Source organism: Cyanistes caeruleus, chromosome 8, assembly GCF_971803275.1.
Source record: "Cyanistes caeruleus chromosome 8, bCyaCae1.hap1.1, whole genome shotgun sequence".
Taxonomy (NCBI): Eukaryota; Metazoa; Chordata; class Aves; order Passeriformes; family Paridae; genus Cyanistes; species Cyanistes caeruleus.
This window is the reverse complement of record NC_141708.1, coordinates 30046695-30074690: the sequence shown is the minus strand read 5'-3', so window position 1 is coordinate 30074690 and position 27996 is coordinate 30046695. Positions and strand designations below refer to the sequence as shown.

General features: G+C 43.9%; 2 protein-coding genes across 5 annotated transcripts in view; one reads left to right on the top strand and one right to left on the bottom strand.

The window, feature by feature from the left end:
- Positions 1 to 27648, bottom strand: ZNF365 (zinc finger protein 365). Of its 2 annotated transcripts, XR_015289797.1 has the most exons (5): positions 26562 to 27600; positions 7097 to 7277; positions 6317 to 6429; positions 5046 to 5083; positions 1 to 2420 (listed from the first exon to the last, which is right to left on the bottom strand). XR_015289797.1 is itself a non-coding variant. In XM_086899795.1 (4 exons), the coding sequence occupies exons 1-4, from the start codon at positions 27275 to 27277 to the stop codon at positions 2174 to 2176; spliced, it is 1182 nt and encodes a 393-aa protein (XP_086755921.1). In that variant the 5' UTR covers positions 27278 to 27648; the 3' UTR covers positions 1 to 2173. The 2 variants fall into 2 exon arrangements, 1 of the variants encoding a protein (XP_086755921.1); XM_086899795.1 differs by lacking the exon at positions 6317 to 6429 and having other exon boundaries at positions 26562 to 27648.
- Positions 26594 to 27996, top strand: part of RTKN2 (rhotekin 2) — a 58687-nt gene continuing 57284 nt past the window's right edge. Inside the window, exon 1 of one of the 3 annotated variants that reach the window (XM_086899792.1) lies at positions 26594 to 26753. The gene's annotated coding sequence lies outside the window, so the exon portion shown is untranslated. Of the gene's footprint in view, positions 26754 to 27600; positions 27994 to 27996 lie in introns of those variants that run through there. The other 2 variants (XM_086899793.1, XM_023930216.2) reach the window with 2 other exon arrangements.

Sequence of the window (27996 nt, the reverse complement as noted above, 5' to 3'; positions counted from 1 at the left end):
TAACTGAGAAATATATATTTATTATTAGAATGTTTATATTCTAAAAGCTTTTACCTGGGATTACAGTACAATCCAATTTCTTTCTAATTACTAAACTGGCATTTGTTTAGCAAGTAAGGGTAAATTAAGCTTTGAAAAGTTTAAAAACATGGAACTTCTCTTACTCTTTTCCTCTTCCTCCCCCCAAAAAGGACAACTTACAGTCAAGATGTTGGCATGATAAATGATAAAATAAACATCTCATTTGTGAACTAGTAGTTGCACTTAACTTTGGTGACTAACAGAATAGATAGGCATTTAAAAATAAAAATATTCTTCCAGTGTCAAGTGGCTAAAGAAACAAATTAATATATTTTATTTTATTATCTTTCTAATGTTCACCTTTATTATCTTCAGAAAAGATCCTTTTTTCAGTTTTATGGAAGGATGTGGGAAGAAATAGAAAAAGCTCAAGAATGCTTCAGTTTTAGCTTGCCTATAAAGGTTGTAACTCACAATCTGACCCAAGCCCATGCAACACAATGAACAACTCCTTTTCACCACACACAATGCCTAGCATAAGGCCAAGTGTGGCCTTGTGACATAGTTAAATAAATATTGAAATATCATTACAACCTAAATACCTGAATTGGTTTTACACTGTGACTTGCTACTGAAACAGTGTATCTGATTGTTCCATACACACTATTTAAAATAAAAGTGAGGAATAATACTCACTCTTCTCTCTGCTACTTTCTGGGAGCTCTGTACACTGACAAATGTTCTATATCTCTAGTTACCTGATCCTAGCTGACTGATTGGTCATCTTCTGCTTTAAAAATATTGCAACTCGGATGCTAATTGCAGCAGTAATCGTGATACATTGTCTTTTAATACTCAGTTCTGCTTACAGACATAATTATAAAAAACGAAAAACATTTTTCACAAATCCTTGTACACATACTGTAAAAATCACCTTCCACATAAACAGTTTACATCTGTTATGAGTGTTTCAAAAATAAATCACATAGACCTGTCTCACCTATCTTTTCTACTTCTTGAGAAAACAAATCTCATCAGTAACATCATCAGGATGTTTGTATCTGTAAACATGACATGAGGATTCATGTTACCAAAAAACTGTACACTTAAAAAATCATCTTGATAAATAGATTCTCTGATAAATAAGGATCCTTTTAATTGGCACAAACCAGCGTAAACATATACATTCCTGCTCTGCAGTCATCTCTAACCGCCTTGCACTTGGGTTCAAAGTCAGTAATCTCTCAGCCCTCTAAAGAATTTTCAGAGATAAAAATGTGAAGGATTTGGGTTATAATCATGGTTATTTGGGCCTCTAATGCCTGAGACCAAGCAGAGACATTGAACACAATGCCATGCAGTAACACACTGCTTTAGCCTGTCACTTGCTGTACCACTGCAGATAACCTGCTGCTGGCACTTGGCACTGACATTCCTCCTCTGGCCCAATTTGGCTTGTGCTTGTCAGGGCAGCTTTTGGTCTCCTTGCTAAGGGACACCTCAAAGGAGCCCAAACTTATACCAATAGACAATGTGGCTGCTGGCAGAATCAAGTAGTTTAATGTATTTAATAAAAGATGGAAATGTGCTTATAGCCAAAAACTCAGGGTAGCAATCAGCAATCTACTGCTGTAAACAGCCTTCAACAACTCCTACAACTTTGAGTAGGTCTTTTGCATCTAAGTAGGTCTTTTATACACTGATCTTACACCTACCTATGCTGAAAGATTGAGTATTTATGTGCCAATTAAACGGATTCCTCTGAACTTCAGGAATAACACAAATGGAAAATAAATTACCAGGCCACATGTTGCCACTAAAACAATTAAACACACAGCCACAGTACTGCCCAGCAAGATAACTGCAGTCATTTGAAGTAAGCTCTGTAAGTGACTAAATAAATGAATAAATACATAAAGGAATAGGAAAACCTCCATATCAACTGAATAAAATGTCACTTTTTTTATAGTGCCCAAAGAGGGAATGGTGCAACTAAATAATATAAAACTTCCATGTGTATATATTTCTGTATATTATATCTGATATGTTTTGGCGTGGCCAGATGGATAGGAAAAAGTAGGATGACTAACTTCATTCAATATTTGCTGTGTTGAAGCCAAGTTCCTATGTTGCTGTATATTGCTCACCGTTCCTATAGCGGTTTGGCCTTTTTACCCATTTTTGATTTTGCACTCGCTTTCCTGGCACAGCAGACTGATTCACCCTTCTTCTGTGCTCTCCATATTTCTCTTGGGCAATCAACAGATTCATAGAAGCATTTCACTGGCTGCAAGCTGGCTTTTTCGTCCTTTGTTTTTTTCAACAAGATCCTTCCTTTTTGAAAGGAATGTGGCTTTGCATCAGGGATATTATATGAAGCATGTTGGCTTCCTCGGCTCCTGAAATTAATAATAATTCATTATTAATAACTATCAATTATAACTATTGTTAATTAAATAATATATTAATTATAACTGTAACTATTAATAGTTATTATTAATAACTATTACTCAGTCTTGCAAACTGATAGGTCCCCAAAATATCCCAAACACTTCCATTTTTGAATATATACTCTTGTTTTACAGAATGAGGCTGCATGTTAAAAACAGAGTTTTTAACTCTGTTGAGATGAATTACATTTCTCAGTATTCAAAAGCATTCCTCAGTAAAATAACCCCTACACGTGTTATTAGTCCACTCTTCATGTGTGTTCACCTACAGTTTTATTTTGATCAGCATTCTGCTGATTTTGGAGTGCTGAGACCTTACTGAGGTCTAGACTTCACGGTCTGCAGGGATTTTAAAGATGCACATGTTCACATCAAAGTTCTGCAAAGAATGAATACCCCTTGGTCTTCGGAAGACCACATAGCACCAGTAAGAGTAGAAAGTAGATTGAGGAACTGTAGAGACTTTGTGGAATCTCTGTAGTGCTGCCCTGGACAGCACCCTGGGAGATGCTGCTTCAAATGGCCAATAGCTCAGGAAACTCCATGCTCTGCCTTTGTTCTGACCACCCATCCAGGGAAACTCTAGCTTCCCTTTTAGGCTTTGATTTAAACTGGGAGAAGAAGAAAGGGGAACACAAAAACTGGTGGGAAGAAGGCCATGAAAGCTTAAAGGCCAAAGTGAGCTGAATTCTTTTTCTCTCTGTGATGGTTCAAGCCCAGCAAGATTTGCAGGAATTGGTGAGCTTAGGTGGAGTGACAGCAAAGTGCTCAGTGCTGCAAAGGTTGAACCATGCACTCTGCTCTGAAATATTACATCTAAACAGGTTCCACAGTTTAGCTAAGATCATTATCATCCTTTCTAACATTTAATTTTTAACATTAACGTCCTTTCAATCTTGAAATGTTTTACAGTAGATACATGTAGTGTAACAGCAGAAATATGAACATAAAGCACCAGCTCATGTCTACCCAGCTCCTGTGACTGAAGAGAAGAGCAGGTGTGCTGATGTACAAGTCAACCTCTTAAGGGATCCCATAGGGCTATTTTCCATAGCCTGTTATTTCTGAAAAGCATGTATCTATAGTATTACTTCTTCTGGGAGTTAAATCATATTGCACCCTTGACAAGGTCAGTTTTGGAAAAAGCTGTGGTTACTCACGTGTGTACAGTGTAAAGCCTCTCCTGCTCTTTAGGAAGATGAGAAGGATGTCATGGAAGTCTGTATTTATTGGTAGGAGGCAGTGGGTACCATCTCACATTGTAGGAACTAAGTCTTACCTATGTAACAGCATTACCTGGTTAGCAGTTTTGCTAAAAAGATTTCAGTGGGGGGAGGTTTAGGGGGATGAAATGCTGTGCAGGTCCAAGCTGGAGCTTGCAAGCACTGTGTCATCCTGGCCTGGTGCAGGCCTGGGCTCTGATCACTTGCTGGGGGTTAGGAATGACCTATGTATATGCACAAGTGTTGGCCACTTCAGTTTACCATCAGTTCTTGGGTACTGTTTTTTACAGTCCATTACTTAGTTGCTGTTTAAAGATGCAGTATTCTGTTTTTCTCAAATGTTGTTATGGTGAAGAAGCTACATCATTTATTCCCAAAGCATACATAGGCATTATTGCAGGTGATATTAGGCGGTCCTCTGCTGCACTGAATGAAGCTATTAAAACCAGGTCAAGGTCAATATGATCTGAAGGTCTACCTAAAAGGGCTAAACCGTATTTAAATTCAACGACTTTATGGTAGAGAAGGATGGATGTTTGTCCCCATTTCACAGTCAAAGTAAGAAAGTAATCAAGATGGAGGAAGACGCAAGTCACTGCATGTAAAATGCAAAGCTGCCAGCTCCAGATGTTGGAAAGGCTTTTTCACTGAAAGCAGCAGCTCCACAACGTATGTGACTGCAAGAGTCTGAACTTCTACTCACCAATATTCCTAATCTGTTGTGTTATGGAGAGTGATTTGTGGTGATGTAATGGGAAAAAGTCCTAAACTGGTGTCCCCACAAGGAAAGGCTGCCCTGAAGAAGGGTGCACTGTCTGTCAACTTGGCCAAGCAGCACATGATGCTCCAAACCACCTGCTGGGACTCATGACCAAGTCACAAAGACATGGGAGACCAGCCCCAATTAGTTCTGCTGCTCCCAGGACAGCTGCTTGAGTAAGCTGAGATTTTTAGTGCCTATGCTTTGTCAAGGCACTTGTTTCCTTTCATGATTGTTACTGTCAGTTAGGAAATAACAACTGTCTCTCTCCTACCTATAGAATGTTAAAAGACATTTTCAACTGAAAATTGAACTGTGTTTGCCAAAGAGATTGAGCTTCTGTAGCTTCACAATCGGCTATTATAGTCAGCAGGAAGGAGTAATTTGTTTAACAGAAAATCAGCATCCTTTATTTTCTTCAGAGAATATCTGATTTTAGTTTAGTTTTAACAGAAATCTGTTTTTCCTCAATTACGTGACATAAATATAGACCGCATGCAGGTCCCAACCTATAAGGTAAAATGTAAAAACAGAAATGCAAGCATGTCAACTTAGTGTATTTAAGTAAAAAAAAAAGGGAGATATACATACAGGCATCTGGGTTTCTTATTTAATGAAATGTCTGTAAACTGAAAAGAAAACAAAACCAGGTTATTACTATTACATTTTCAAGTAATTAATATACAATTAATTAACAATCAATTATTTAATATACACAATCTTTAAAACTGTATTTCCATTCTCACATGCTGTTAAAACTAGAACATTCAAAGAAACAAAAAAAGCTGCCTCTTTTACAGATTATTACTCTTCCATCTTATGAATGTGTTTTTAAAAATAATAATGTGTGAATTGTTAGTGGTTGGATTTTTCCCATTATTTTTATTGAAACTATAATCAAAGTAAATTGCTAAAGAAGTGTGGGCTGAACAAAGATTTTTCACATGAGATTAAACAGTATGGATACCATGAAAAGTAATTACTGTGTTCAAGATAATTAATAAAGGGCAGTGGCTGAATAAACTATATGAAATTAACTTTTTCTCAAATCCTTTAATTTTTCAGTGATACATTTCCTTTACACAAGTGGCCAGGAAAGTCCAGCTACAAACCCTTGGCTCTGCCAGATTTGCACTGAAGGGTGGAGGGCGAGGACACTAGCATTTCTCTCCCACTCCTGCAAATCCTGAGACCAACTAGAGTCAGCATAGCTTCAATGCCAGCCCAAATTTGCATGGCTTCATTTTTTACAGCATTTTGGTTCAAAGTGTGGAAACACTGTCTAGTCCCTCTTTTGGTGGGTGTCAGAAAAGGAGGTGTTTAATGCCAGCTAAGTTTAAATCGATTTTAATACTAAAAATTCTTTATATTGAGCTTTCATCAGAGCTTCTACACTGAGCCTTTGAATATCATGTAACGAAGTCACTGAGACAAGCAAGTCAAATCTGGCATCTGAAAATTATTATGTTCTTGTAAATGTTCTTTCTGTCCCTGGTACTGTCCACACTTTGCAGATGTTTTTTTTTACCTAGCCTGACTTTGCTTGTCATCTTTCTTAGTTGGAGTCTGGAGCCATCTCATGGTATACTTTCCTGTACCTCCTGAAGGTCAGGATGGTCAATATTTGGATGGATGACCTTAGAGGAATGCTGAAGTTACTCAGAAAGCAGGGCAGGTGCCTTAAAAATTACAGCCCTCCCCAAGGGAAACTACTGAGCCTGGCATCATGATAAATACATCCAGAGAAAGGGAGATGATTTAATATCGAGGCCCATCTGACTGGTGCCCCATAATCTTCTCACAGATACAGTTTGAGATGCCTGCACTGGGTTTCAGCTCATCTACATTTATTCAGGTCTTACCTAAAACTTGTTGTCTTCCAAGTAGCTCTGGGAACCTTTCCTTTCCACCACTGCATATCTGTTCAGTGCTGTGCATGATCAAATGCCTTCTTCTCACATCCCACGGTAAGCAACTACTTAGTACAGGCAGCATAGGGTATTCAATTAAATTGAAATGTTCCGTGGAAGTCTTGTGCCTAAAACTTGTCATATAAATGTAAAGCATTGTAGGAAAATACTGGGTTTAGGTATTTAAAATGAGGGCTTTTAAAGAAATAATGTATTTTAAAAAGTAACATTCTTGGATTTCTAATCCATGGGGTACAGGCCTGTGGGAATCCATTCACTATTTCTAAGAGTCCCATGATAGGTAACTACTAAAAGCAAGATGATTTGCCAGGAAGCTGATATATCACCTATAGGGATCTATGCCTTTCCTGAAGATAGGAAATTTTAGGCAACCCAAAAAGACTGCCAAGTCACATTAAAAAAAGTGTTCACAGCAAAGGAAACAGCAGCAATAGGCAAAGCTGGAAAAAATTTAAGTATCAAATATTTCATTACTCTCCATTCTCCCTTAACCACCTTTGGCTACTGCTGCTCCTATGCTATCTGCTCCTTTCCCTCGTGTAAAGTGGAAGTTTAAAACACAAACAAAACACACCTAAAGAAACATTTCACAAATGCACATCAGCTGGCAGTAGCGATCAGCATGAGCCACTGAGCCCACCTGTATTCAAACGCCAGTACTTTGGCTGCAGGGGGAGGGTGACAGTAAAGGGTAGGACTTGGCTGGCTTACCACATTCTCGCTGACATTGGTGTGGTTGCACACCATCTGCTGGTTTTGGTAATATTCTAGCTGCCTTTCTGCCAGATCCACACGCTGCAACAAATTTTCAATGAAGTGCTGGAGCCTGGCTTTCCCCCGCACTTCTTTTTCTGCTGCTTCTTCCAGGAAGTGGTTGAAAGTAACAACTTCTCTGCAAGATGGAAACATTGCAAAGAGGCCACATTTAGATAACAGCAGGTTCCTGGTCTCACCATTGTCAAAAATTACTCATGCTTCTTCAGTTTGTCACGGTGATAGCCTGTGGTGGCTAATTACTCTCCTTCACCATTCTTCAAATTCATCAGAAGATTTCAACATTTTGTGGACAATATCAAGATCTGGAAACCTGAATGCTGAATTTAAGTCTATGGACAGTGGGTTTAAGGTGGGGTTTTCTCACATTACTTGGTATCTTGGAAAAATAGTCTTCAGTGGTCCACAGGGTAGAAATATCATTAAGCATCACTTCTCAATGTATATGGAGACAGCTGTATCTGCTTGTCAGTAATCAGGACACCATTTGCACCTCCACTATCAGAGGACTACTTGGGTGGAAGTTTGGTTATAGATTGAAGCGTGTATTACAAAAGAAGACAAATCTGAGCATGTAAGACTTCCCTGGTTAATAAATGCCTGGATAAATATTTTTTTGCTCTGCCCATAAAGAGATGTTAAATTTTGCTTTGTACAAAATGGGTGGGAGTTGAGGGAACCAGTGCTTGCCAAACAAGAAAGGGCAAGATTGCTCAGTAGAAATCACCTGAGGAAAAAGCATTTTAAGTAGAAATTATGAAACAGTTTGTGGCAGAAATAACCTTTCAAATCTTAGCTTGTTTATAACAAATCCAAAGTTCCTCTGCATTTTGCTGTTTTAACTCAGCATAGTTGTAGTTAATTGGTTTTATAGCTGTTTCAACAGTGAGCTGATTTGTGCTATGAGTCAGGCACAAGTGTTCAGCCATGGACATTCACCTAGGATTCAGGCTGTTGCTTGCCTGCTCTATACTACAGCCGAGTTCTGTTTACATGGTTGATCTAATGGTAGGAATGAGGTAAAAGCACATATTGTTTGGACGAAGAGCACCGATGAATATTAGTTTATATTAACTTGCCCATAAAATATGGCTTAAGAAACAGAGGTAAATTGTTTGTTAAGATCAGCTAATCCATTTAATTTCAAGGATCTGAACAGTTTTAGTGATTATTATCTTGCCCAGAACAACCTTATATTAAAGAGCCACTGAGGAATGCTTAGGGAGAAGTCCATCTAAACTCATTAAGGTCAATTTTAGGGCTTTATTGTAACCACACTTTAACTTCTTTGATTTCCTGATGGTTTTGAGTTAAAATAGGAGCAATCTGAAGCCTTTGCCGCTTCTTCAGGGTCCTTTTTAACAGGGCAGGGATCTCAAAAGCACAGCAACTCAGCAGGTTGGCTCCAAATCCTTCTCCTTTTGGGTAAGGAAGAGCTGTGCATAGCCTGGCTGGCTGCTGACCCTCCACTGGGGAGGTGAGAGAGTGGGGAGCTGCCAGCCTGGGACACCATGAGGATGTCCCTCCCAGGGACACAGTCAGTGGCTGAGTTTTGCTGCAGCAGGAGGCCACAAACATGAGTAACTGGCATTTTTTTAAAAGGATGATAGTTTCAAGAATGCTAACATTTGAAATTGTCTCAGCAAAGGTAATTAGTAAGAATGAATTAATTGCCTGTTCTATGGCACAAATATCACCAACAGATTTTCCTTTCCTACAAATATCTCAATATGCCATAAGGAGGCCAGGGAGAAGCATCAGGAGAAGAAGAGACTCAATGTCAACAAATTCCCTAGTATTATCCTTGCTTTCTAGACTAAAAATAACTTGGCATCCTACATGCCATTATTTGTAGGAACATTATTAGGAGCAGTAGTAGCATACCCATAACTTCTCTCTGTTTAGCTGCCTCTGTACAGCCTATGAACCTGCCTTTAACAAATTTAATCTAAAAATTTTCCTTTGGGCTGAAATACACTGTGTAAATTTCCTTTGGAATGACAGGAGTCAGAACACAAACACGCATTAGGGCTCTGTCACACACCTTGCACTGATAATCAGCACTTCTGTTAGCTCAGCTACTTTCTTTGTTTCCACTTCATTCTCATTTCTCAGAAGAACAAGATCAAGCCCTGAGGAGTGATGACTAATAGGTCTCTCTACTTGCTCCATCACTTCTTCCTCAGAGAGCTCATTTCATGCCACAGCTATGCCTTGGTTACCTGAAGGGAGTTCCCAGAAAAATTTTTACCCTCCTTCCACTGTGAACAATAGGTAGATGATTAAACAAACTCATGTAGTTTCCTGCAGCTGTTGTTTATCTGTCTATCTGCCTTTCTTGTCTCTTGTAGTTTTCACAGACTTTTTCTTAGCCATACTGATGACCCTCTCCCTTCAATTTTATTTCTGGATAGCTGTGAAGATTTTTTGCTTATGTTCTTTAGTTTACTTTAAATTTATTTCTCCAGACCTCTGCCAAGTTTTTGAGGATTATGTGACAGGATTTCTGTCTTTCACTCTCTATTCTTATGCTTGTGGAAAGAGGATGTCCACAGAGGCCTGACATTGCTCTTCACGAAGTCAGGGAAGCTGAAGCTGTGAATACTGTGCGGCCTACTTGGTAGAGGCATAAACCAGAGCATAGCAGCATGGGCCTATGGATGCTAAATCTGAACCACAGTGCCTGTACAAATTGCAGGCCGCATGGCTCCTCAGGCTGCCTGAGAAAGTATCCTGGGAAAAATATGAGAAGGAATTAAAACAATTCTCAGGGACACTAAACAGCCTTGCAGGTGTTGTTTTGCAGCCTCTCGTTTCTCCTTGCAGGAGAGAGTCAGGGGGGCAGAGTGCCCCTGACCAATGATGGTGATGTAGCACTTTGCTAACCAATAAGAGTTTCTTTTCTGTACTTTCCACGTATCTGTCTATAAGACAGGGCTGAAGCAATAAACTAAGGAATTCTCGTGTTGTGACTCCCTTGAGAGTCCAGTGTCGTTCTTCCTAGCCGTTCCCAATCGGAACGACATCTGGTGACCCCGACGTGATGTTGAACCGACCCCTGAGGTTCGGTAACCCGACGTGAAGTGCAGCCGACCCCCGAGGTCAGAAAGCAACCGACGTGACTTCTGCTAATCCCCTGAGGGTAAGCAGTGAGCGGGAAAAAGCCAGCCCTTCCCCCTAGAGGGGTAAGTGGAATTCTCCCGGGCTTTCCTAGAGGAAGCTGGTTCTGGAAACCAACGGGATAGTGGAGCCCTGCCAGTGAGCGGGCTTGGAACGGCTGTCTTGGCGAAGCAGAGCTCAAAATTCCCGGGTCTGAGCCGATAGCGTGTGCATAATTGCATTCGCGGAGCCGCCAAGATAAAGTCCTCATAATGGGGAACTGTACTTCAGCTGATGAACAGCTTGCCTACCTTGCATGGCAGGATGCCCTGCCCCGCATGGGACTCAGTGTTTCTGAAGATGCCATGCGTGCTTTATTTCAGTGGGTGAAAGAGCAAGGTTTTGATATAACTATGGACAATGCCTTTGATCTCGAACTTTGGCTGTCGATAGAGAACCATTTATAGTCGGAATTCATTAACGGAGATATCAGCGTGTGTAGCCTGGCAGCCACCTGGGGAGTGCTTTTTAAAGCGCTGAAACGGAGCCAGTCTGAGGACAGTGAAACCGGATGAGAAACTTTGATGCCGAAAGTTCCTCCGTTGTACAAGATAAGGGACCGGGAGATGAAACCGTGGATGAGCTGCATAGTGCTCTTTTAACTCTGCCCGGACCCTCGGAAGACTTTGGCAGTGAGCGGGAGCAATCTGCGGCTCAGAGATCTCCCTCTCCAGAGAGGTTTGAGCGGCCGCCATCCGCGGAGCTCGGTGCGCGGGCTCTGCCAGCAGAGGGGCCTCTCTTCAGCCCCCCCCGCGCCCGGCGCGCGAGCCGCCGCCGCAAGCCCCTGGCGGACAGACCCCCCGTGTACCAATGCGGCGGGGCACGCGGCTCCCCCCGGCAGAAAAGCGGCGGGGGGAGGAGAAACAGCAACCTCGCTCCTCCTGCGCCTACCCGCCGCCACCAGCCGCGAGAACCCCGAAAAAGCCGAGCCCAAACCCAGATCAGAAGCTGGGGCCAAGCCCGTGGCAAGCATCGCCCCCCCCCGCGCGTCCAAAGCACCGGCGAGAAAGCGCGGGAGGAGAGGCTGGCGGCCTCGCTCGCCCCGCGCGTGCGCGAGACGGCTCGCCCTTGCGCTCCCCCCGCGCTCCAGCGGAGAGGTGCAAGAAGGAGAGAGAGCGCTTGCCGTGCGGCGCTCCCGATCTGAACTCTAGCAACGACCCCCCCGCACCCATAAAGGTGGCGGGGAGAAAGAAAGACAGCAGCAAGCCACTCCGCCGAGACCTTCTGCACCGACCCAAGGAGATGCCTCAACAAGTTCGTCAACTCCAGCGGCCTGAGCCGCGCCAAAGTCCTGCAACCCCTGCGGGACCCAAACTTACTCACTCAGTTTGTACCTTTTAAGTCTTGTGTTTACAAAACTGACAACCAGCCGCGAGGAGATAGTAACTTCGAGTTCCCTGAACCTCCTGAAATTCATGAACTACTGTTCTAATAACCAAAAATCATCCTAAGACGAGTCTACACAACAACAACCATGTAAACTTTATAAATCCCTCAAAAATCCCTCAATTATACTTGAAAAAAAAAAAAAAAAAAAAAAAAAGCGGGATAAGAAGAGGGGATCAAAGCAGCATAAATTGCATATAAATTGCATTGTGCATTGTTTTTATCACTTTAATGTTCTTTCAAACTACTCTATTGACATGTTAGACTGTCAATTCGAATAGACTAACAATGTTGTATATAGTGTTTTGTATAGTGTGTGTATTAATACACTGAATTAGAAATATTAGACTCAGCCATCAAGTCCTTGCAAGGAGAACAATTCTTACATACCAAAACATAAGCCAAAATTCTAGATGAATTCTAGATCAGCATCCATTCAAAGTTCTAGTAAAGAAACCTCTTGAGCTGTGTTTGTTCTCTATCCTATAAGGGCCCAGTAGAATATAACAAACACTGCCTTTTTTATTTTTTCTAACAGAAAAGGGTGAATTATGGATGCTAAATCTGAACCACAGTGCCTGTACAAATTGCAGGCCGCATGGCTCCTCAGGCTGCCTGAGAAAGTATCCTGGGAAAAATATGAGAAGGAATTAAAACAATTCTCAGGGACACTAAACAGCCTTGCAGGTGTTGTTTTGCAGCCTCTCGTTTCTCCTTGCAGGAGAGAGTCAGGGGGGCAGAGTGCCCCTGACCAATGATGGTGATGTAGCACTTTGCTAACCAATAAGTTTCTTTTCTGTACTTTCCACGTATCGGTCTATAAGACAGGGATGAAGCAATAAACTAAGGAATTCTCGTGTTGTGACTCCCTTGAGAGTCCAGTGTCGTTCTTTCTAGCTGTTCCCAATCGGAACGACAATGGGCCCACTGGGCTCTGTGTCTTGACAGCACAGCCTTGTCAGCAGCATTCACCTGAAACAGGAATCATTTTATTAAAGCCTGTCTCAGACCTGAAGCGCTGCCCTTTCTAATAAGAGGTCTCTGCTACCCTGCACTGACTATTCTACATCTGGAGCACTTCTGTTATATTGAGAAACAGTTATGTGGAGTTATTAACTCCCCCTGAGAACTCCTCTGCTCTCATCATCATTTCTTTACTGCTCTGCTATTCTCCCCAGCAGACTCCTGCCCCCTTTCACCCACCTCTGCACCCTGGCATTTGCTTATGTAATAAAGAATTGGATGAATAAAAATTCGAAAGAAAAGGTTTAAATAAAGTATATGTAATTGTAAATGATGAAAATATGGAATGAGAAATCCTCCTCCAAGTCGAGGCAGGATTTCTCTTCCAAAGCAACAGATTACAGCCAAGTACCCAGATAACAATCGCAAGCAGGCACATCAGCCCCGAAAGAATGGGCAGGACACGGGCCATCGAACAAACAAAAGAACGGGCCCGGACGAGATATCGCGGAGCCTGAGCACCTCCACCCTGACCACCTGTGCTGGAGAAATGGAGAAACTAGACAAAGGAAGAGGAGCCAGCCGAGATAGCCATCGGCTCCAGGACGGGTGCCACCACTCCACCCTAATGGCCCGGACCAAAATGATATCAAAAAGACATCCTGGACCTCTTTACATATGAGGAGCCTCTGCCCAACGTCTATTGACCCTATTCTCCAGTGCCAGGAAATCTATTCTTCGAACAATCAAGAACCTCTTAGCAAAGGGTGCCTGCTTGGAATTTGGCCTCAGGACACAAACTGCCTATAAAAACCCAGGCCAAAAGACTCTCAGGCGTGGATTTGGGAGCATCTATACCTTGCGTATAGACCCTGTCCACCCAGCGCTGCGCTGCTTATTTTATTGTGGTTTTTTCTCTTTGTTCGAATTTATTATTGTTTGATAATAAATTTTCTCTTTTATATAACCCGAAATTGCCTTTGCATTTATAACAGATTGGTGCCGTGACTCGGATAGGAGAAATTGCAGGAGAATCTCGCTACCCAGGACGGGTACCCCCGCTGATTTTAGCGGCCTGGTGAGCCGAGAACCTCCGCAGCACATTCCTATATCCGAACCAAATTTAGGCTAAGGAAAAACCACAATAAAAAGGGAGAAAGGATCCAGAGAGCTCGGGAAGGCAAGGAGACTTCGAGAAAACCGCGGCTTGGTAGCTCATAAAAAGTCATCTGTGCACGAAGACACCCTCGCAGGAAAATAGCTGTAAGTACTGTGAGGTTGAGCGGGTGATCGAGCGATTGTGTGAGACGTGATCTGATCACGGAGCGAGTGCGGACTTCAAGGTCGCGGTTCCATCCTCCCGCGAGGGAATTGGCCGGCCAAGAAGGAAGCGATTCGGTGTGAGAAAGTTCTCTCTTTACACGATTGTAAAAACCTGGGACGAAGGAGGTCCTGGGGGACCGATCACAGGAGGCTGAAAGGGGAAGAGGACGTCCTGTCGAGCTCGGGAATTAGTAAACCCTTTCAGTCAATGGGCCTAGGCAAAGGTCCAAGAGAGAATCGAAGTGCTGAATACAAGAGACTCCAGTACAGCTAACTGCGAGGTGAGTATTGGCAAAGACTTTGATTCATCTAGTAAAGGCGGAACGAACACAACGCAAGAAAGGTAAGATATTTTTCAATATGGGACAAAGAAAAAGTAAGATGCAGAAAAAGGGTAATGAAAAGGGTCCCTCTGAGAGAGAGAAGGGATCACTAGACATCCCACCGGAAAGTCCCTTGGGATGGATGTTAAAATATTGGGAAAATTGCCCTGAGAAAAAAAAAAGAAATCTAAGGCAAAAATGATCTGGTATTGTGCCGAGGTCTGGGGAGGGCAAGAACTGAGAAACCACCTCACTTAGCCTGTGGTGGGCACATTTGAAAGGTGGACGTGTAACGAGTATATTTGCGAAGTATAGAGCAGAGAAAAAGTAAGCTACAAAGAAAGAGCACAGGGAAAAATCCCTCCAATCCGGAGGAGAGATCACCAGACATCCCGCTGGAAAGTCCCTTGAAGTAAATGTTAAAACACTGGGAAGATTGTCCCCTGAGGAAGGGAAATCGAAAGAAAAATTAATACATTATTGTATAGAAGTTTGGGGAAGACAGGAGTTGAGAAGTCACCTTACTTAGCCAGTGTTAGGCACATCTGAAAAAATAGACCTGTAATAAGTTGTTCTCCTATGTGGAGAACAAGGACCCCTCGGACCCCGAGGAGAGGGAATATGCTAAGCTCTGGTTAAACGCCAGGGTAGAGCTGTTCCCAATGAAACAAAAAGAAAAACGTGAGTCGAAAACTGAATCTTGAGAACCCCTTGACCACTTACCTCCCCCGTACCATGGACTGGCTGGGCCGTCGTCCCCAGATCAAGTGGTGCCTTCAGCACCTTCGGGCCCCCGAGACCAACCCACTGGGATGCATGTGTCTCAAGCGGGAGACTCGGTGCTGGCAGCGATGCCAGCAGCCCTTCCCCTTTCCCCGCCTGCAAACACCATAACCCCAAGAGTTTCTTCAGAGGTTTCTCCGGCACAAGGCTGGGGACAGCTCTATCCGTCCTTGCCGGTCCGGCCGCCACAGCCGGGACCCTCACACTTAACTGAAGGGGTCCCTACCGGTAACCGGGTGGCAGGGGAGTTCCCACAATCAACAAAAGAGAAAACCCCCACAAACCTCAGTTCCCCTCCTGCAAGTAGAACTCGTTTGAAAGCAAAAATGATGGGCAAGGAGGGGGGGGAGAGAGTAGTGAGAATGAGCACCGGTTGTTCCCTCTCAGGGAAGTACCGACAGCCCCGGCAGTGATTGGATTTGTGAATGTTCCCCTTAACTCCGGGGATGTGCGAGCGTTTAAAAAGGAGGTGGGGCGATTGTTAGACGATCCTTTGGTGTGGCTGAAAAGCTGGATAACTTTTTAAGAAGTAGTATTTACACATACGATGATCTTATGGCCATCCTGAGATCGCCTGTTTAATCAAGAGGAAAGAGAAATGATTAAACAAGCCGGTATCAGAGACTGGGACCGACGCAGTCCACAGGGGACACCAGGTGACCAGAAATGGCCTAGCGTAAGCCCGAGCTGGAATGCCCAGGGAGGAGGGCAGGCAGAGCATGGTGAATTTAAGAAACATGATTGTTCAGAGAATAAGAGAGGCAGTTCCCCGAGGTCAAAACATTAGTAAAGTATTTGGGGAATGTCAGGGAAAAGAGGAATCCCCTACCGAATGGGTAGAAAGGCTGCGGAGAAGTCTGCAGATTTACTCCGGGACTGATCCCAGTTCTCCGGTGGGGGAGGTCCTGCTGAAAACGCAGTTTGTGGCTAAATCATGGGAGGACATTAGGAAGAAACTTGAGAAAATTGATGGATGGCAGGAGAAGAGTCTCCAAGAGCTTCTAAGGGAAGCTCAGAAGGTTTATATGAGGAGAGAAGACGAAAAACAGAAACTTCAAGCCAAAATATTAGTGGCTGCAGTAAAAGAAGTTCAAAAACACGAACAGAAACAGGGTAAACCGATACCTAAAAAACAAAAAGGATCCCAAAAGGAGGAAACTCCTCCTCGAAAGGATCTTCCTGAGTGCTTCTACTGTAAGAAAGTAGGACACATAAAAAAGGATTGCAGGAAACGAATAAAAGATGAACAAATATTTAAAGAAGATTAGGGAAGTCTTGGGCTCTTCCAAATGGGGACAGTAACAGCAAAGGAGCCCTTGATAAAATTGAAGGTAGGTCCCCACCGCCAGGAAATGAGTTTCCTGGTTGATACCGGGGCTGAGAGAAGCACCCTGCAGAAGTTGCCTATAGGGTGTGAAACGAGTAAAGAAAAAGTAATTGTAATTGGCGCAAAAGGAGATCCATTCAAAGTCTCGGTAATCAAGGAGGTGGAAATCGAGTCAGAAAATAAGATATGTTTAGGAAATTTGTTGCTTGTAGAAGAAGCCGACTACAATCTATTGGGAAGAGATATGATCATAGCTTTAGGAATAAATATCATTGTGAAAAATTCAGAATTAGTAGTGAAGGTGTTGCATTTAACTTCAAAAGATGAAAAGGAAATTGACCCCCGAGTATGGCACTCAAAGGGGGAAGTGGGAAAATTAGATATTGCTCCCATCAAAATTGAAATTGAAAATCCAGAGAATCCGATAAGGATCCGACAATACCCCATCCCAGCCGAAGGGAGGAAGGGTTTGAAATTAATAATTGACGAGCTGCTTAAAGGAGGCACGCTCGAGCCCTGCATGTCCCCACATAACACCCCCATCCTGGCAGTAAAGAAAGCCGATGGGAACTTCCGATTGGTTCAGGACTTGAGAGCTGTAAATGCTAGAACCCGAACCAGGTTTCCGGTAGTAGCAAATCCTTACACTTTACTAAACAGACTCTCACCAGAGGATGTATGGTATAGTGTAATTGATTTAAAAGATGCTTTCTGGACATGTCCTCTAGATGAAGGGAGTAGGGATTTTTTCGCTTTCCAGTGGGAGGACCCAGATACCAATCGAAATCAGCAATTGCGGTGGACGGTCCTTCCACAAGGATTCGTTGAATCTCCGAACTTGTTCGGACAAGCCTTAGAGCAGCTACTCACTCAATTCACTCCAGAGGAAGGGACAAAACTATTACAATATGTAGACGATTTGCTAATCGCCGGGATCACGGAAGAGCAGGTGAAGAAATGTACCATTTCCCTGCTGAATTTTCTGGGACAAAAGGGGTTGAAAGTGTCTAAATCCAAGTTGCAATTCACCGAGCCCGAAGTAAAATATCTTGGACATTGGATATCACAAGGGAAAAAGAAATTAGATCCCGAGAGGGTGGTGGGAATTCTTGAACTTCCTGCCCCACAAACCAAGAGACAAATTAGGCAATTTTTAGGGCTCATGGGATATTGCAGACAGTGGATTGAGGGATACAGTGAAAAGGTGAAATTTCTGTATGAAAGGCTAAATACAGATCGATTAAAATGGACAGGGCAAGACGAAATTAAATTTCAAGAACTAAAGAATGCCCTTGTCACTGCTCCAGTTCTAACATTACCAGACATCAGAAAAGAGTTTCAACTGTTTGTCGACATAAGTGGACAAACAGCACAGGGAGTTTTAACCCAGGAATGGGCAGAAAAGAAGAAACCTATAGGGTTTTTGTCCAAAATCCTAGATCCAGTCAGTCGGGGCTGGCCTACGTGTCTGCAAGCAATTGTGGCAGTAGCACTGTTGGTTGGGGAAGCCAAAAAAGTAACGTTTGGAGCTCCCCTGATAGTTTATACTCCACATGATGTAAGAAATATCTTACAACAAGAAGCAGAGAAATGGTTGACCGATTCAAGGCTTCTGAAATATGAAGCCATGTTAATCAGTTCGCCAGGATTGGAATTAAGGACAACCTCTGCACAAAACCCTGCGCAATTTTTGTACGGGGAACCAACGGGAAAGCTACTACATAATTGTATTGAAGCAGTGGAATTACAAACTAAAGTAAGACCCGATCTGGAGGATCAGGAATTGGAAGGAGGAGAAAAATGGTTTATCGATGGTTCCTCGAGAATGATGGAGGGAAAACGTAAATCGGGTTATGCCATCATAAATGGTATAACAGGACAGACTGTAGAATCGGGTCCCCTAAAAGCAAATTGGTCAGCACAGGCTTGTGAACTTTTTGCTCTCCTAAAAGCCCTCAAAGGCTTGAAGGGAAAAAGGGGAACCATCTATACCGATTCAAGATATGCATTTGGGATAGTGCATACCTTCGGGAAAATTTGGGAAGAAAGGGGTCTGATCAACACTAAAGGAAAAGGATTGGTACATGAGGAAATAATTAGACAAATTTTAGAAGCGGTCAGGGAGCCACTGGAGATATCTGTGGTTCATGTAAAAGGACACCAGACCGGACGACAATTCCATACAAGGGGAAACAATTTAGCGGATAAAGAGGCAAAACGAGCAGTTTTGTTAACCAATCTGCAGAAAAGAGGACTGATTCCCCAAAGCACAACACTGGGATTTGCCATACACCAAATGCAGCCTGGGGATAAAGTCCTGATCAAAGCTTAGAAAGAGCTCCCCCTCAACCCTCACTGGGAAGAACCGTTTCTCATCCTCCTGACCACAGACACAGCTGTCCGGACTGCAGAAAGGAGCTGGACACACTCACCTCGAGTAAAAAAAAAAAAAGTAACGGATTACAACTCCTCCGAGTGGAAAGTCACCACACCTCCGAGAGAACTGAAAATCAAACTCCGGCGTCATCACAAATGACAAGTGACGACCAGATAAGTTGTATTAATCCTGATTGTAATTGTTTTCCATTTATCCACTTCGAGTGTGCTTATTGTAAACAGATTTGGGTAGCCCACTGTTTAAGAGGGTACAAACCTAAAGGATTGTGCACAAAGTGTCTAGAGAAAGAACAGGAGGAGACTAGCCGTTTCTTAACACTTGCCACCCGGGCGGGGTCCTTGGAACTAAACTCTCCTGAGTGGTTCCTATTGTTCCAAAAGGGGTTAAGAGGCCAGTTAGATTCCAAAGCCAAGGCTTTAGAAATCAAGTGCCGAAAAACAATTAAAGTTTAAAGTACTGTGTAAGACAGACCCAACTAAATCGTCTCGGTGAGCTACTTTCAAAAGAAGGTACGCCTTAAGGACTACCAGGGCCCCTGAAGACAGTCCCTGCTGCCGAGAAGATGATAATCCCCGCCGTATGTTCCTATACGGGCGAAGGGCAAAGCAGAGGGATGCAATGGTGGAGAATCCTGATGATCCTGAACCTAGCCGTGTGCTTGGCCGAGGGAATGAGTCCCGAGGTACCTCCGGGGGAGAGTCCCCTGGGGAAGTGTGAGCAGTGTCAGACTGCCACAGAAACCGGACGAAAGATTGACTGTCCTCCAGAACTGCAAAAGGGGATGTGTTTTTCCAACGGCACTCAGTATAAGATCTGTAAATTAAAGGGGGAGGTCTGATGTTACCGCTCAGAGGCAAGTTTTAAAGACGGGCAGTTTCAAACTCCTGAAAGACAAAAGATCAAAACTACCCACTTCAGGTACAAGAGAGAAGTGGGAGGGATTCCTCCGATTTCAATTTATAGTCAATGTAATAAGACCATCTAGATCAGAAGAAAAAGACAATCCACCTTTGTAGCATATTTCAAAATCAATCCTATGTTACAATAAAGCGAACTTGAAAACGTGTACTATAAGTGGAAAAATGTATTAAGAAGATAGAAATTTGAAACATGAAACAAAAGCTTCCTTCAATAATGAACCAATAATTTTAGAGTTGTTAAAAAGTGAAGTTAACCGGGTATGTTTACAATTTGACCAAGTATTCTGTTTCTCCAGAGATAAAGACGAGTTAAATCCTAAAAGCAAAATATCAGACTGGGAGAAAAGTGAATGTGGTTAATCTCACACTCATCCCTCTGTAAGATTGAATAAAATAATACGAATTTTTAATGTAGTCAAATTATTAGGTGGGGGACTGTAATAAAGAATTGGATGAATAAAAATTCGAAAGAAAAGGTTTAAATAAAGTATATGTAATTGTAAATGATGAAAATATGGAATGAGAAATCCTCCTCCAAGTCGAGGCAGGATTTCTCTTCCAAAGCAACAGATTACAGCCAAGTACCCAGATAACAATCGCAAGCAGGCACATCAGCCCCGAAAGAATGGGCAGGACACGGGCCATCGAACAAACAAAAGAACGGGCCCGGACGAGATATCGCGGAGCCTGAGCACCTCCACCCTGACCACCTGTGCTGGAGAAATGGAGAAACTAGACAAAGGAAGAGGAGCCAGCCGAGATAGCCATCGGCTCCAGGACGGGTGCCACCACTCCACCCTAATGGCCCGGACCAAAATGATATCAAAAAGACATCCTGGACCTCTTTACATATGAGGAGCCTCTGCCCAACGTCTATTGACCCTATTCTCCAGTGCCAGGAAATCTATTCTTCGAACAATCAAGAACCTCTTAGCAAAGGGTGCCTGCTTGGAATTTGGCCTCAGGACACAAACTGCCTATAAAAACCCAGGCCAAAAGACTCTCAGGCGTGGATTTGGGAGCATCTATACCTTGCGTATAGACCCTGTCCACCCAGCGCTGCGCTGCTTATTTTATTGTGGTTTTTTCTCTTTGTTCGAATTTATTATTGTTTGATAATAAATTTTCTCTTTTATATAACCCGAAATTGCCTTTGCATTTATAACACTTATAAGGGTAAGCAACAGATCCTGACACTACATTTTCTGAGTGGTGTAGATGATGCGTAGTGCACCCTAGATCTCTTATATTTCTGTAATCTCATCTATTCATAGTTTACCAATACTAAGGTGTACTGTATGAAAAATGTTTACAGGGCTGTGACTGGGCAGCAGGAAGAAAGGTGGGTTTCTTGCTTTCTCTGGGGGTGTGCTCCTGTCAGATGAAACCTTTCAGGAAGAGAGAATTGTTCTTGCTACCCGGTGAGCAGAGAATGTATTGAGCTGCCAGCAACAAGGTGAGACAAGTGAAAGGGAAAGACAAGGGGGAATGCAACCTGGGAGGTATCCAAGAGGAGCAGGAGGTGCCTGTACTGCCGGTGTCAGAAAGCTCTTCCCAAAACCAGAGGAGTCATGGGGAAATTTATTGCTGTACAGCAGGCACCTCAGAGGTCTTCAGCTGAAAAAACAAGTTCAGGGTGAAGAACTCACTGTAAGTAAGAAAGTTGCTGCCAAAACTTTTATTTTAATCTGACTTTGCCAAGGAATTAACTACTAGACTTAAGTAGTTTGGCATTTTGCATCCTAACTACAGCCTAGCCCAAAAACTTCTTTATGGAGGCTGAGATGTGGTAAATAAAGTTATAAATCATAGGCTGACTAGGTGACATTTATTCTTCTGCCTTTACCACTAGATTATTCAGCGTTCCTTTAGGAAGAGCAAGCTGCAGTTCTTGTTTACTGGTACAGTTGCCAGCACAGAGATCCTGGGGTATGCTTAGTATTTATGTGACTTTCAGTAGCTAAGCATGTGATACACTGAGTAGATGCAGAGGGTGGGACAGCTCCAGCTCCTTAACACCTGACAAGAAGGGCTAATGAGTTCTCACATTGCAATCAAGCCCTCCCCACAGATACATGGCACTGGCACCAGGACTGTGCACAGCAACACTAACACCTGCAGCTGCTCTGTAGGTGGAGATAAGCATGAGGCTCCATGCAGATTCTGCACCCCATACCAAATCACTTTAGAAAATTACATTTAGCATAACTGCCAAAAAAAATAGAAAACCAAACACATTATTTTACCTGAAGATAGGAAAATTCCTATCACAGTAAGTAGTAAAGTGATTTACTTGTCAAAATATTTAATATGTAAATTCATTAAGTATTAACACCAGTGACCTTATCCATAACCCAACTGGTGTTTTTGCCTGAAGACTGCTGTTATTCATTAGGTTATGGTTTCACATTACCACACCACTAAAAGCACATTTAAGACATTCACACCTCCTCCCTCAGAAAATTATCGCACCCATTCAGTGGGCTGTGTTCTAGATCTGAGCCCTGAATTTACGGGGGTGACTGAAGATTTTAAGCTTTATTTCACAGAGCCATTCTGTGGGATAGTCATGTTAAGCTTAAACCCTTACAGCTGCATGGCGGGGAGTAATCTCTGGAGTAGGAAGATGAAAAAAAACAGGAAAGAGAGAGCAGGATTACCTAAAACTGAGGGTGGAAGAACAATTTGTAATTGTTGTTGTACTCTGTTTCAAGCAAATCAAAACTGTTTTGATGTACAATTGAAATCCCGATTTTAAGGAAAGCTGTTTTAAAGCACAAATTGCACAATCTCTAAAAGCCAGCTCTTAATGCCATTGTCAAGATGTTATCTGCACAGATCATTTCATTAATTGCAAGCTTAAGGTGAAGCCACTGGCAAGAACAACTACTGCCCACAACAGCTATTCTGAAATAATTCTTGCATTCCAGACTATGTCAGAGCAGAGGCATGACCAGTCTCAAAACAAATACATTAGACTGGTTAGAGAAATTACTGTGGGAGATATGGCAAGGTACAACATTAATGATCTTACTCTATGATTAGGAGACAAAGTGAAAATGTTTAAGTTACCACTGAAGGTAAATTCCAGCCAAAGACCATTGCTTCCAATGCTTACCCTGTTCAGACTTACTGAAAATCAAACTCTACCAGTTTCAATTTTCTTACATAACATCCAGAAACAATCCTCTATCAGTTAAGTTCATAGCTGACTTTTGTTTCAATGGCTTTCTTGGTATCTTATTCAACAAAGTCTTACACCCTTTAGGCATGCTTCTGTGGTATCATTAAGATCACAGTATTCATTCTGATTCTCCTTCATCAAACACTGAATAATCCCTTTCAGGACACATTTTCTAATTAAATAATTCCTCTGCTCAGCAGTTCTGTTCTTAGAATAATACTATTTCAACTACATATTAGTACAGTCAGTGTTGTACCTCCAGCAGTCCTACCCCTCAACACACCCACGAAGGCCTCACACCAGTATCACAGCACACACCTGCATGTGTGAACATGCAGAACACACCACATTGGCACTGCTATTTTTGTAAGGGAACAAAGAAAATTTTACGAAAAAGGTAACTTCATTGCTGTCTTTGTTGGACTGCCTTATTTAAAACAAACAAAAAATAATCAACTAGACAAGTCTAAAGAAATAACCCTACTGATTCTATAAGCTCTTGAAATGGGCAGCCTTGTTCTTGCTGATGGTCTAAACCAACACTCAGATGTTTCAGGGAAGGTGTTTTCTTTTTTCTGCTGCTTAGAGGAAAATATTTGCGGCTACACTAGCTCAACACCAATGCTAATTTTAGGAAAAGTTATCTATATTCACAAGATTGCTTATGAAAAAAAAAAAATCCAAATAAACCAATGAAACTATTTATTTCAGAAGGTCAGGAAGTATCAAAGCAGTCCCTAAGGGATGCCTTTGACTTTCCACAATCTGCAGTGAAAACTGCTTCTGCAATTTCTATTAGTCTTGTTTGGCTTTCTAATCATCTGGACTTCTTCCAGAATCTTGAGAGCCTCCTTTTTTGAAGGACAATGTCTTCTTAGCACACCAAGTAAGTTCTGAACACACAAAGCATTGAATATATAGACAGGTCTCAGAGTTTACCCATAGCCCATGAGAAAGCCAGACAAGTGTCACTGTTGTTACCAAAGTCATGAACACCCTTTTTTCTCTCATCTGCTACAGCACACCACCCAGTGCTTCCCTGCTGCTGCAGCAAAACTAACTGTCCCAGTTAGCTTTTTAGAGATTTTTAGAGAATAAAATCTGAAAAGCTGCTATAGAACTATCAGCCCTCCTGTTCTTACAAAGCATTTTTTTTATACCTACCTTCCTTCCCAATTTGCTAATTATACAATGACTTTTCAACTGGAAAGCCAAACGGTGCATTTTTCTATGGCACCTTGTTATCCCCCAAGATGGGAAATGCAGGAACCATCTAAATGAGAAAAAGCCCAGCACACTCCCAGTTTTTCCCTAAGTGAATTCAACCTATTCTTACACCCTACCTCTCCTCCCAGTGCCCTCAGAGAAACTTCAGAGGCAATGCTGTGGGGCTGGGCACAGACACAGGCAATAGCATAACCTGACTTCCCTCCTCCCCCCTTGGTACTCAGGGATGATCTTTTTCCATCCTACCCACTACCATGCATGTGTAAGAGCTGTTCACTTATTCCTATTGCTGCTCTTGGTTCCAAGGCTTTTTGTTCAAAGTGGAACCAAAATCCTAAAGAGCAATATCCTGTACTCTGAAGTCTCTTGTACAGCTGCCTCTCTTGATTAGTGTTTCTTACTAGCCAAGTAACCTTCAGCCTTGCCTGTAATACCAACTTAAGAGCTACCTCATCATTGGTTTATGCATTCACCCTCCTTCTTTCAAGACTAGAATTCTAACAGCAATCATCTGAGCTCCTGCCTCTTTCCTGAGTCTGACAATGTCCTAGTGTGAAGGACAATGTTTTCCCACTTCTCATTCTGTATTCAGTCTTTTTGGGTCTCAAAACACCAGCCTGACAGCGCCGCTGCTAAGTAGTCTGCCAAAGAGCAATTGGTCTCTTCCTTGTTCCTTTTCCTAATACAGTTAAAAATCAAAACTTAAGCTGTCTTTTTCTTTTCAAAGATCAGTGTCCTCTGCCATCCTCCCATATGATACTCATTCTCTCTACCTGAATGACTCAATTGCCCCTTTCCTCTTTTCCCACAAGGTCTTTTCTTCTTCTATAGCATTGCAGAACTTTGGGTTTGCTCCACTGAATGGTTTCTTTCTCTCAACAGTCATGTTTTTCCTTTGGGGATCATAGTCTTGATTTTTTAAAACACATTCTGCTGTTAGTCTGGGGTAAGATTCATGCCACTTAACTTGAGATATCTGAAATTCTGCATCTAGCCTAAAACAGCTGCTTACCTGAGGTCTCCTGGTAGTCTGCAGAGGGAAGAAGGACCTTCAATAGAAAAATCCCTTCCCCTCTAAGATACTGTTCTAGAATAGGATGACTCACCCTGTGAAAGAGCCCAGGAGGGAAGTCTGGCCAGATAAGAATACCAAAACTACTTGAAACTATGTTATCTTCATGGCTTCCCTCCAGCATACTTTCAAATCTGCCTCAGTTCCACTATTATCTTCAGCTTAAGTCCTTCAATCTTCTCTTCCCAGAGGATCACCCAATACTTTAAAATGACGGATTCTGTTGAATATCCCTTCAAGGAAGCTCTCAGAAGCTCAAGTTCCGCCAACTTTATGTATCCCCTCTTCTGGAAAATCTACAGCTTGCTTCAAGATAGATGGTTCCTACTGCTGTGGATTTCTTTCTTGTCCTTAGGCTACAGGAAGGAGTAATGAAAGCCCTCCAAACTTCCAACACTGAACTCCTACACCACCTTCCTTATTTCTTGTAAGATCAGTGTCATGGCAACTACCACTTCTCGTCTTCCCTTTGTAAGCTGATGAACTGGTTTAGAGACACACCATTACCAAGGCTCTTTATTTCCATTTCTCTAAAATAATTTGTGTTGCTCTGAAAAGCCTGAAAGGTTTCAGCAAGTGATGAATAAACTAAGTAGTTCATGTATAAATTATGAATCAGCTATCACTACATTTTTAATGGATGCATCATGAACATATTTTCAGATGGCTTAGGTTAGTCAGAACTCGGGAATCTGCTTCCCAATCCCTAAATAAGTGATTCCTGTTCCTCAGTTCTTGTGTCCGTCTAAAACACCAGACATGAACTACATGGACGTGGCCTTTTCAACACTGTCTCCAGTAAAGCTTCATTGATGCACAGGAGATTATTGCACTCCACAGGAGTGACCACGGTGAGATGGCTTAAGAGAAAAGGTGCTATTTAGTATTCTCACATACTTCATCTACTTATCTACCTGTATCTTCTTAAAAAGACTATGCATTAGAGGTGTCAGTGTAAATCAGATTACATGATGATGACAGCTTCTACTTTTCCCTACCCCCATGAAACCAGAGGCACAACACAGGCATTAGAAAGTGCAGACATTAGTCACTGGGGAGTCAAGCATGAAAACCACCTCAGGGAGCTGTCCCCGCTCTGTTAGTCACTAGGGAGTCAAACACGAAAACCACCTGCTCAGAGAGCTGTCCACTGCCTTGCAGGGGACATGGTCACATGGGCTACAACTCTGGAAATACAGCGATCTGAAGCTGGTGAGCTCCAGGCTTCATAATCAGCAAGCAACTGAGCCATTCCCTCTCTTCTCCCCCAAGGGCTGTCACTCACGCAGGAGCTGGCCAGCCTTCGCCAAGCCATCGGCTCTCGCCTCCCCACTTACACCTCTTTCCGGTGAAGCTCCTCCTCGGACTCGCTCAGTCGCTGCTTCAAGGCTGCGATCATCTCCACCGCCACATCCACCTGCCTGCTCAGGGCCCGCTCTCGCCGCTGCACCTCCTGCTTCTTCTGGGACAACTGCACGAACGCTGCCCGCACCTCCAGCAGCTCCGCCGTCTTCTGGGACAGCTCTTTGGTAAGCTTGTCGATCCGCCTCTCGATCGTTTTGTCCACGGCCTCTACCATCCTGTTGAACTTTTCTCTGACGTGTGCCTCGAAGGAGGCTTTGGAATCAGCGGCCGGGAGGCCGGGTTTGGAAACCTTGCTGGGAGACTCAGCCGACACATAGTTGGCCAGGTAGGAGCCGGGCCGTTCCGCTCCCGGCTCCCGCGGCAGCTCGCCCTTGCCGCTCCCGCAGGACGCGCCGCCCAAGTTCAGGCAGGGCCCCGCGGCAGAGTCGCCGGGGCTCTCCGGGCTGCCCTGGGCTGCGGGCTCCGGCGGAGACACCAGCTCCGTGTCCTTCAGCGGGGAGAACAGGCTGCTCCTGGCCAGGAGACCGCTCTCCTGGAAGCTGTGGCTGTACTCCAGGTGCACCCGCAGCGAGGAGAGGCTCCGGAACCTGGTGTGATCGCCGCATCGCGGGCAGCGGAAGGGGAGGCTGACGCTGCCAAGCGGCTCCGGCCAGGGGTGCCCGCCTTCATCCCGGGCTGTCTGTTGCATTCCTCGCCGGGAGGGAAGAGCCCGCGTCCACGCCCCACGGGAAACTTGGGAAACTTTCCCGACGATTCCTTAGGGGTACCACGCCATCTCCGCCTGGCGCCCGGCGACGCACCCACCCGCTGCGGTATTCCAACCGCACGGCCGCACCGGCTCCGCTCGCCTCGGCCGCCGCCCGAGCCTTGCTGGAGCGGAGCGGAGCCGGGCCCCGGCTCGGCGCGGGCCTCAGCCACCCGCAAGGTCGCCGCACTTACCCGACTTGTTGCTGGGGGCGGCAGCGGGGCGGCGTTTTCAGCAAAGCCGTAAATCAGCCCGCGGGGCGGGGCGGGCGGGGCGAGGATGCGGAGCGGGGACGTGGAGCGGGGACGTGGAGCGGGGAGCGGCTGGGATGCGGAGGCGTGGGGAGTTCTGCGGCCAGGCAGGCAGGCAGGCAGGCAGGCAGGCAGGCAGGCAGGCAGGCAGGCATGCATGCATGCATGCATGCATGGATGCATGGGTGTCCGCAGTCGACGGGGGCATGATCTCGGGGCCGGAGTCGCTTCCTTCCCCGAAGCGACCTCCTCCTGACCCCTCTGCCGTGAACACCTGGAAGGGAGCGTTCGCGGGGCTTTGCGGGCTCCTGTCAACACAACGAAGCAGTGAGTGAGCTGCGCGGGGTGTGCTGGGGAGATGCTGAAGGATAACTCGATTTAAAACACTTAAGCAGCAAGACACGACTGGCA

Excerpts from the sequence above, each read along its gene's own strand:
- ZNF365 (XM_086899795.1), bottom strand. The coding sequence starts at position 27,277 with ATGCAACAGACAGCCCGGGATGAAGGCGGGCACCCCTGGCCGGAGCCG. Across the intron at positions 5,084-7,096 it reads CCAATGTCAGCGAGAATGTG|TTTACAGACATTTCATTAAA; the intron begins GTAAGCCAGCCA and ends TTTTCTTTTCAG. Across the intron at positions 2,421-5,045 it reads AATAAGAAACCCAGATGCCT|GAGCCGAGGAAGCCAACATG; the intron begins GTATGTATATCT and ends TATTAATTTCAG.